The sequence below is a fragment of the Fukomys damarensis genome, unplaced genomic scaffold, assembly GCF_012274545.1.
Source record: "Fukomys damarensis isolate Sample0158 unplaced genomic scaffold, DMR_v1.0_HiC HiC_scaffold_31, whole genome shotgun sequence".
NCBI classification, from domain to species: Eukaryota; Metazoa; Chordata; class Mammalia; order Rodentia; family Bathyergidae; genus Fukomys; species Fukomys damarensis.
Window position 1 is genome coordinate 1,620,172 of NW_022900943.1, and position 9,328 is coordinate 1,629,499.

Sequence of the window (9,328 nt, forward strand, 5' to 3'; positions counted from 1 at the left end):
GGTTCTTTTAAGGCCCAGGTTACCGGTCTCAGGGATCAAGGGTATTTTTCCCAAAAGAAACTTTTCATTTTCGTTGAGCTGTGTGTCCAACCCGGGCCTTGTACACGAGAGGCAGTCACTCCCCTCCTGAGCCACCTCCAGCCTGTCTCCAGAAGAACCTTTCTGGCTCTCCGGATGTGCTGCAAGTCAGGCCAAATGGTCCTTTCTGAAGTTTCGGTTCTTCTGGAGATTTCAGCTCGAAATCATCAATATACCGACCCAGCACGTGCTGCCTGAGCCCCTTCAGCGCCTTTGTTCCTTCCCATTGTATCTGCAGGGCCAGCGCTGAGCCACAAGGCCACTGGTGAGCGGCAGAGAGGACAAAAGCTAGATCCCTCTGGAGACACCAGTTTTAGTCTTCTTGTTGCTAAGTTAAAATTTTTTCAACAACCACAACCTAATGAACATTATAACCTGTCACTGGATAATCTGCTTTTAAATTGTCAATGTATATTAATAGTATGGTGCTAAGCTTAGCAACTACTCTCAAGATTTTGCTGTCCAGTATAAATAGAGCTTGTTCCGGGGCGGTGGTGAGACACAAGGCTAGTTCCTGAAGGCGAGTTTATTTATGTTGCCCTTGGTCTAAATTTGAGTCAGTAATACAGATCTATGAGACAGCAGGTTTTGGAGAACAGCCCCTGCCGGAAACTCAGTATGCCCGTATCTTGCTTTTACAGAGAAGGCGATGACGTGTGTTTGGTCTGTGAAATATCTGATGGAAAACACCCAGGTCCTCTGTTTCCACAAGTAGAAATGATCAAGTCACAAAATCTTCACTAAGTAAGAATTTGTCAGGCACCTGAGTAAATGAAGCAAGCAGGACTTGAAGATGAATTTCCTGTATTTTCCTGTTCGCCAGGGCTTTCACTCTGGTCATCCCTGAGGCCCGCTGTTCAAGCCAGTGATTCTGTCAGCCAGGCCACCTTTGGCAATATCAGCTGGGACTTGAGCACTGCAAACCATCAGTGCCCTCCGTAGATCTACTGAATCACCAGCCAGGGTGGGGTCCTGCAACTGGTATAGCAAGGAATTAGTGATTCTGACTCATACTCACGTTTGAGAGCCAGTGTGTGAAGGGGCACAGTTTCAGGGTGCACTGTACGCTTGCCTTCCCCAGAGTCCCCAGCCACAGCTGCTGCTGCCAATGAGGAAAGGAGGAAGCACAGCTCAGCAGAGACGGTCACCCTTGCCTTGGTCACGTCAGCAGGAAAACAGCAGCTCACACTCGGCCCCAGCCCTTCAGCTAGCGGGGAAACAAGAGGCCAGCAAGGATGTGTTCGGCTCGCATTTGTTTTGAATTTGAAACTCCAGGCTCAAAATCGGGGGAGAGGACTGGGAGCGTGGCTCCGTGGTATGGCGTGAGCTCAGCGTGCGCAAGGCCTTGGGTTCAATCCCCAGTGCCATAAGGAAAAGAGAGAAACTGAGGGTGAGCGCTATAGGCAGCGAGTCCTTGTCAGGGAATCACACCCTCAGTGGCCACTGCGAGAAGGTGCCCACGTCTGCAGGGTCGGGTGCCTCTGGCTTCTTTCCTGACAACCCCTCAGTGGCCATTTCTGCTGTGCCCCTCTCTGAATCTGCACGGGAAGCCACAGTGCTCAGACTCATGTGGGAAGGTGAGTGGCTTCTGCTTGTCAGGCTAAAGCGGTGCTGGGCCTGAGGCTTGTTAGGGTGAGTTTGGTTTGCCCTTTCTCTGTAGGTAAGACACTACCTTAACTGTACGCTAGTTTGCAAAGACAAAAAACAGTTTTTGAGCATCTGTTTTGTGCAATGTTCTGTATTAAATGCTGAAAAATATAAAGACCAATAAAATATTTTTCTTAGCGCATGGAGCTTATTCTAGTCAGGCACAGAAGCAAACCATTAGAATACAACCCAACAGTTGCGAATGCTCACTCTGTGCACAGCACTTCCAGGTGCCAAGGATAAACTGCTGAGCAAAACTGACACTGTCTCTGTCATCAAGGAACACGCAGTGCAGGGGGAGTTAGAAATTAAACAGATGCAGAAATAACTAGAACTGTGCCACAGGCCTTGAGGAACAAGACCACAAGAGCCTTCGCAGTAATGTGGCCTCGTCTGAGGGCATCAAGGAAATCTTTGCAAGAAAGTCGGTTCTTAGCCAGGAAAAGTGGCGTTTCCGGCAGGGGTGAAGGGAACTGGGTTAAGGGGTGCCATGGAGATGCAAGATGGGAGCCGGACAGGCCACACCCTCGCTGTAGACATCCGCACGCACTTCCCAAACCTCCAGCATAGAACTTCACTGTCTTGTCTTCTGTGCCCAATAGATGTTCATGGAATTGACTCGGACCACCCCTTAGCATGGGCTCTGGATGCTCTCCCTGGTTTTGCCACCCTCCTTTCCTCTACTGTCTCCAGATGGGGCTGTCCTTTGATCTAGGCCCTAGAATGAGGAAAACACATGAAGCAGATCAGAACTGCAGCCAACCCACAGCTGACATGCAGCAGAACTACACTGTGTTGTGAACCACAGAGTCTTACCCCGGCACGACTTACGGATGACAAGGCAAGGAGACGAATAAAGCTAGGCCGGGCTGGAGTCCACAGGGCGGCTGGCTGTCTGGGCAGAAGCAGTCTTGATGACTGAAAGGCAAGTTAGGAGACTGGGGGTGTCCCGGGAGTACAGAGCCGTGGATCAGGGCCAGGTGATATACCTGGAAGCCAGGGGAGAGGAAAAGGCGGGCAGGAGCAGACAGCACCCCCGACAGATGCCGGCACCACAGAGACTGCCAGTGGGCAGAGGGGCGCGGAGAGGAGCATGTGGTCGAGGCCAAGAGACAAGGGGTGCACACCCACCCTCGCAGGCTGGCCAAAACTAAAATTAGTAGAAAAAGAGCCTAAATGCAGGAATACCGGATCTGTCACTACCAATTTACAGAGCAAGATCGTGGGGGCCGGGTTCAGTGTTAGAACTGCAGATGCAGGTTCGGATTCAGTAGGCTCGGAGAGGTGTTCCGGACAGCCTTCGGGTCTGTGGACGGCTACCAGGAGAGGCAGAAATGACGCCATGGAGGTGGACGCCATCCGTCAAGTCCCGGTGACCTGTAACAACGCAGTCTATTTTCTCTTGTGGGTGGTAGGATCCGGCTGTGGCCTGACTGGCCTTGGGCTTTGGATCTTTCCATCTCAGTCTCCTGAGTACCTGGATACAGGTGTGCCCTACTATGCCCGGCATTCAGTTTCTTAAACGAAGCAACAGATGGGGAAGAAATGTACAGAAAGAGATCAGAGAGCCATCACCAATGTCAGCGTATACACTTCATTTACATTCTGAGAGTATTAAAACGTGTACATTTTAACACAACTATAGAAAGGTGAGCACAGTATTTTATGAAATTGGGAAATTCTTGCTGATTTCAGGGTAATGTGATGATAGCGTTATAATTATGTTTTTAAAGGCAAGGTTTCAAAACGCTGCATACTGTGTGACTCTGCTTCTGCGGCATTCTGGAAAAGCTAAAACTGTGCAACTCGAACCCAGACCTGCAGTTGCCTGGGGATGAGAGAGGGAAGGCATTCACTGCAATGGGCGTGGAGGAATTTGAGGAGGTGATAGAACTGTTCTGTATGCTGACTGTGGCAGTTATGTGATTGAATGAATTTATAAAACAAGACTATACCTAAAAGGGTGAATTTTTATGCATGTAAATTATACCTCAATAAACTGACCTAACCTGAAAGTAAGCAAATAAAAAAGGAGTTGTGGTTTGGGAGTGTGGCTCAGTGGCACAGTGCTTCCCTGACGTGCTCAAGGCCCTGGGTTAGGTCCCCAACTCTGGAAAAAAAAAAAGTGTGAGGAGTTACTTGGTGATAAACATTCAAACCGGCCCAGATAACACCTAGTAGCTGAGGCACCCAGGGAGGGGCGCCGGGTGGGAATCTGGATGGAGCAACCTTGACTGCTTGGCCTGAGAGCTCTGAGGGGCAATGAGGCCCACTTCTGGGTGGGACCAGGGCCGTGGAGATGCGGCCTGGGGACAGGTCTGGCCTGGCCATCTCTTCTCCGTTGCTCTTTGCTCCCTGGCCACTGTGAAGTTAGCAGCTTTACTCCACCATGGTGCTTCTGGCCCGGGAGCCCTCTGACCTCAATTGGAACCATGAGCCAAGTCACACCTCGCTTCCTTTAAGTTGTCCCAGCTGAAGCATAGAGCATATTTTAAAGTTCCCATGATAGAGGGCTGGGGATTTAGCTCAGTGGTTCCACCGCCTGCCTTGCAAGCACATGGTCCTGAGTTCAGTCCCTGGTACCCAAAAACTTAAAAAATAAATAAAATTCCCATTATAGAATGTTTTAAACAAAAAGCCAAGAGGCAAAGGTGCTATGAAGAAAGAAGGTCATCGAGTTGAGAACAGAAGACATTTGAGCTAATAAGTGAGGATTGAGGTCTTGTCTTTTAGCAGCAGTGACCCTTGGAGAAGCAGTACTGGGCAGCCTGTCATCACCTTTCTTTTTCATTCCAGAGAACACAGCCAACAAGCAGAGGCTCCCGTCTGCAGAGGCCAAGGGCCAGAGGTCTCTGTGCACGGTGCCATTCGTTCCCCTCTGAGAAGGCCCCGGTCTCTTATCAGGTCCGCAGCCTGGCTGGGCCAGTAGCTCCATGGCCACAGACGCTATGGAACCAGGAAGTAGAAAATTCAGGGCCAGGTCAAGGCCACAGCGCATAGTCCAGAAGCCCACAGTGCACGGGGCTGTACAGGCTTGCGCTGGGCCATCACAGGGTGGCAGGCCTGTGTGTCCTGCTTACCGTCTTCAGTCTGCCACTCCTCAGCCTCTCAAAGACCAAGAAACACCTCAGGGGAATGGAGGTGGCATTGAGGAAGGATGGGAGGGAGGAAGGCCAGGCCGAGGTAATGAGTAACAAAGGGGCATTTCAGTCACTTTCCTTATCACTGGGACAAAATACTCCACGCCTGCGGTGTACAGGAGGGAAGGTTTATTTTGGCCCACAGTGTGAAGAGGTTTAGTCCATAGTTGTTTGGCTCTAGGGCAGAGGGGCCTGGTGGAGGAAAACTCGCTCACTCCGTGGCAACCAGGAAGCAGGTGGGGAAGGAGCAGGGAAGGGAGATAAAGTGACCGCCTCTTCCAAGCAGACCCCACCTCCTAAAGCAGTCAGCTATGAGCCCCCACAATCCAGTCACCTCCCAAAAGCCCCAGCCGTGAGTACAAGGGACTCTTAGGGACATCCAGACGGAAACCGTAACAGCACAGTTAACGTTGGGCAGGAGAGAAGGTGCACAGATTGGAACTTGGAAAGAGGCAACAGGGCAGTGCTTCGGTACAGCCGAGTTCTGAGCAAACGTGAGCCCAAAGGAAAGGAGCCTGAACAGAACAGGCTTAAACTTAGAGAGGACCAAAAGGGGTGGGTCATCAGCGAACCTAGACCCTAAAGAAGATGGGAAGAGTCGGAATTGAGATTTCACTACAGAGTCTGCAGTGTGCCCGAGAGAGCAGGGATGTCTGGCCTGGCATCCCGCCTTTCCGACACCTCCTCCTCCCTCTGTGGAGACTGTGCCTCCCCCTTCCCATCTCTAACTGCATTCAGATGGCTGCCGTAGGAACAGCCATGGACACACTGTGACCGGATTCTGTGGGTGGACACAGTGGCCCAGGGGTGGGTCTTGGCCCCAGCCAGCGGATGAGAAAGCTCCGGTGGGACCTTGAAAGGAGATCTGAGCTCCACCAGCTCCGGCCGGGTGCCTAAGGAATGGAGGTGGAAACCCGGGTGCTACGCATGGGAGGTCGGAACCGGCTCACCAAGAGAAAAACGACACAGTCGCGAAGAGAGACGCGTGGACAGGACACAGTCCAGATGGCAAAGAGATCTCTGGCTCTAGCCATGCCCAGGACTTAGCCTCATGCAGAGATGTCCAAGATGCCCTGGACCTTTACAGTAAAGCCACATTTTTCTTAAGCCTGTTAGAATTGGGTTTCTGTGATTTAAAATCAAACATCCTAATGGAACTCTGTGCTGAGAAAGAGAGGAATGTGGAACATATATATGAGCCTCTGGACATGTCTTGAGGAAGACAGATAAAGCAGTTGATACTTTTGACAGAAAGTGGGAGAAAACATGATCTACTGAAAGGAGATTCGAGAGCAGTATGAGGTCAGGGTCTTGAAGACAGCGGAAAAGACTGCAACCACAAAAAGGTTGTCCTTTTGTACTCGATTCTCTAGTCATTCTAAGTGGGCAATGGAACGAAGTTATGATGTTCAAGTGGGAACAGTCACTGCAGGAAAGTTTCAGACTAGCCACCTAGGAGAGACAGAGCTCTGTCCTTTTTCTCTGGTGCTGCAGCCCGGGGGTGATGCTGCTGTCAGGGAACACTGGACTCTCCTCTGACAGGAAGATAGAGGCATTCGTCCTAGAAATACCTGAGACTGTCCAAGCAGCCCTATCACAAGCTTTTAGATTTCCCCCACATGAAAAGGGTGCTAGTGTATTTTAGGACAAGCATTTAGAATGAACTTTTAGCAGGACTTGTATTAACTTTTTTGGAGAATAATTTAGCCATCTCCTTACGTACACAAACTATCTGCAAAAGAACCCAGGGTTTCCAAAGTGCTCGTGTTTCTAGCTGGTCAGATGGGGACTGCTGTCCCTGAGACATAGCTCTGCATGGTGCTGCTGGTCCTGTGTGAGCGCTTACTGGAAGGTTAGTTCAACCAGACTAAATTGCACTCACAATTTCACCTTTGGAAAACCTGCTAGAACCCCAGTGGCCCGCTAGTGATAGAACTGCCACCTGGGCTAGCCCAGAGGCCTTTCCTCTAGGTGGATATAGTCCTCACTCTTCCAAGGGGACCAGACTATTTGCATGATCAGGATGTCTATAATTTATCACTTCAAGTGTTATATTAACAGTCACACAAAACTCAACCTTTAAAATTATCTGGAATTCTAGAATAAATGTGTAGTGAAATTCTCTGGAAATTTATCCAGATCACTGCATATATTGATAGCTGTTCCTTTTTATTGCCGAATAATATTCCACAGTACGGTTGTGCCACAGCTTCTTTAACTCTTTGCCCATTGTTGGGCATCTGGAGTTTTTACTCAGAGTTTGTCTGTTCCAAATAAACGTGACATCAACAGTCATGAACAGGTTTTTCTATAAATGTAAGTCATCATTTCTCAGGGAAAAACTTTGTGACCATTAGCCTGAATATGTCAGCTTCTTTGGATGAAGGACACACCTGGCACCTCAGCACAGCGTGCTCCTGGGTGTGTCCAGGTGGGCCACAGAGGCGTGACCTGCACGCGGTTCCCCTCCCGGTCTCCCAGCGCTGCTCCCCACCGCCATGAGATAAGCAGTTCCGCTCACCACACTGTCCACTCTGATGCTTCTGTCGGGGAACTGGCTGACCATGGTCTGAATCTCCTTGAACTGTGAATCAAATTACACCTTTCCTCCCTCAGACTTCAAGTGTCGGGTATTGCAATAAATGAATGAATCAGTTTGTGTACGTTCTCACCCACTTCGGGTGTTGTCACTTTTTAAAGTTTGCTCATTCTGACAGTTCCATAGTCATATCTCATTTGGTTTTTGTTGTTGTTTGTTTGTTTGGTACTGGGGATCGAACTTGGGACCTTGCACTTGTCATTTGGTGTTAATATTTATTTAATATTTATGAATACGTACTTCTTTGCCTTCTGCATATATCCTTCGGAGAAATCCCTCTTCGCAACGTTTTGCTCATATTCCATTTGAATCTCTTGATTTTGCCTTCATTTGTTCCTTCGTGCTTCTCCTTTCTCTTCTGGTCTTTCTTTCCTTTTTCTTTCTCTGTCATTATGTTTTTACTCCTGGGCTGAGACGACAAACGCGCGCACACACCCAGCTGCTCCTCCTTTCGTGTGGCAATGAATATCTGACCTGTATCATCTTCTTTCTCCCTAAGGGACTTCTTTTAACGTTCCTTGTGAGGGGGGCGCCCTGATGACCAATGCTCCCAGTTCTTGGCTGCCCCAGGAGTGCTCGGTGCTTCTTCACTTCCGAAGGACAACTTTGTCAAATACAGAATTCTAAGTTGGTCAGTTTTGTTTCCACAGCTTAAGAATGTTTGTAGTCTGCTTCTTGGTAGGCGTGGCGGCGTACACTTGTTATCCCAGCAATGGAAAGGTTGAGGCAGGCGGACCATGAGCTCGAGAGCAGCCTGAGTGACACAGAAAGAACCTGTCTCAAAAAAAAAAAAAAGATCTTCTTTTGCCATTTGTTACTTGGTTTTGTGGTAGTAGTGATTAAAACGAAGGCCTATGCACTGAACTACATCCCCAGCTCTTTTTTTATTTTTAGGTCTGAGACAGGGTCTTGTTAATCACTAAGTTGCCTAGGTTGGCCTCAAACTTGTAATCCTCCAGCCTCAGCCTCTTGAGTAGCTGGGATTTTGGGTGTGCACCACCACACCAGGCTGCAGATTCTAGGCTTTGTTGGATATATGTTTTGCAAATGTTTTTTCCACTCTATAGTTTGTATTTTCTATAGCTTGGCTTTGCATTTCTTAACAGATCTTTTAAAAATCAAAGTTGTTCATTGTGATGAGGTCCAACATATCAATTTTTCCTTTTGTGACTCACGTTTTTGGTGTCAAAATTAAGAATTCCTTGTGATTTTCTCCCATGCTTTTTCTAAAAGTTTTATTTTACATTTCACACTTGCATTTGTGATATGTGATTTCACTTTTGTATAATGTGAAGCTTATGGTGAGGTTCATGCTTTGCATATGGATGTCCAGTTGCTGCTCATCATCCTGAAAGATGATCTTCCATTACTGAATTGCTTTTGCATCTTTGTGAAACATCAGGTGGACATATTTGTGTGGCCAATTTTCGGGTTCTCTGTTTTTATCCATTGGCCTATGTATCTGTTCCTCTACCAGTGCTGTACAACCTTGATTACTGCTGGCCAGTCCTTCATATGTTTGTTTATTTATGTATTTATTTTTTGAGGCAGGGTTTCCCTTTGTAGTTCAGTCTGCCCTGGAACTCACAGCAATCCTTTTGCTTCAGCCTCCAAGTACGAAGATTACTTTGAGGGGTGGTGCTGGGGATTAAACCTAGGGCCTTATGCATGGCAAGCAAGTGCTCTACCACTGAGCTACACTTCTAGTGTGTGTGTGAGATGCCTGATAAGAGCTTTATGAGGATGGTATTGTCTTCATTTTGCAGATGGGGAAACTGAGGCATGGGCGCAGGAGTTGTCCACAGTTAGGATAAGTCCATTAAGAAATGGAAATACATGGGCATAAGGTTGATCTGATGTAGCG

General features: G+C 48.4%; 1 protein-coding gene across 1 annotated transcript in view; it reads right to left on the reverse strand.

Annotated features, from left to right (window-relative positions):
• Acer2 (alkaline ceramidase 2) overlaps nucleotides 1-3,084 on the reverse strand; it is a 34,711-nt gene extending 31,627 nt beyond the window's left edge. The window contains exon 1 of the mRNA XM_010630900.3: nucleotides 2,914-3,084. Within this exon, the coding sequence (XP_010629202.2) occupies nucleotides 2,914-3,084 (171 nt within the window). The remainder of the gene's footprint in view (nucleotides 1-2,913) is intronic.
• Between the last annotated feature and the right edge of the window lie 6,244 nt (nucleotides 3,085-9,328).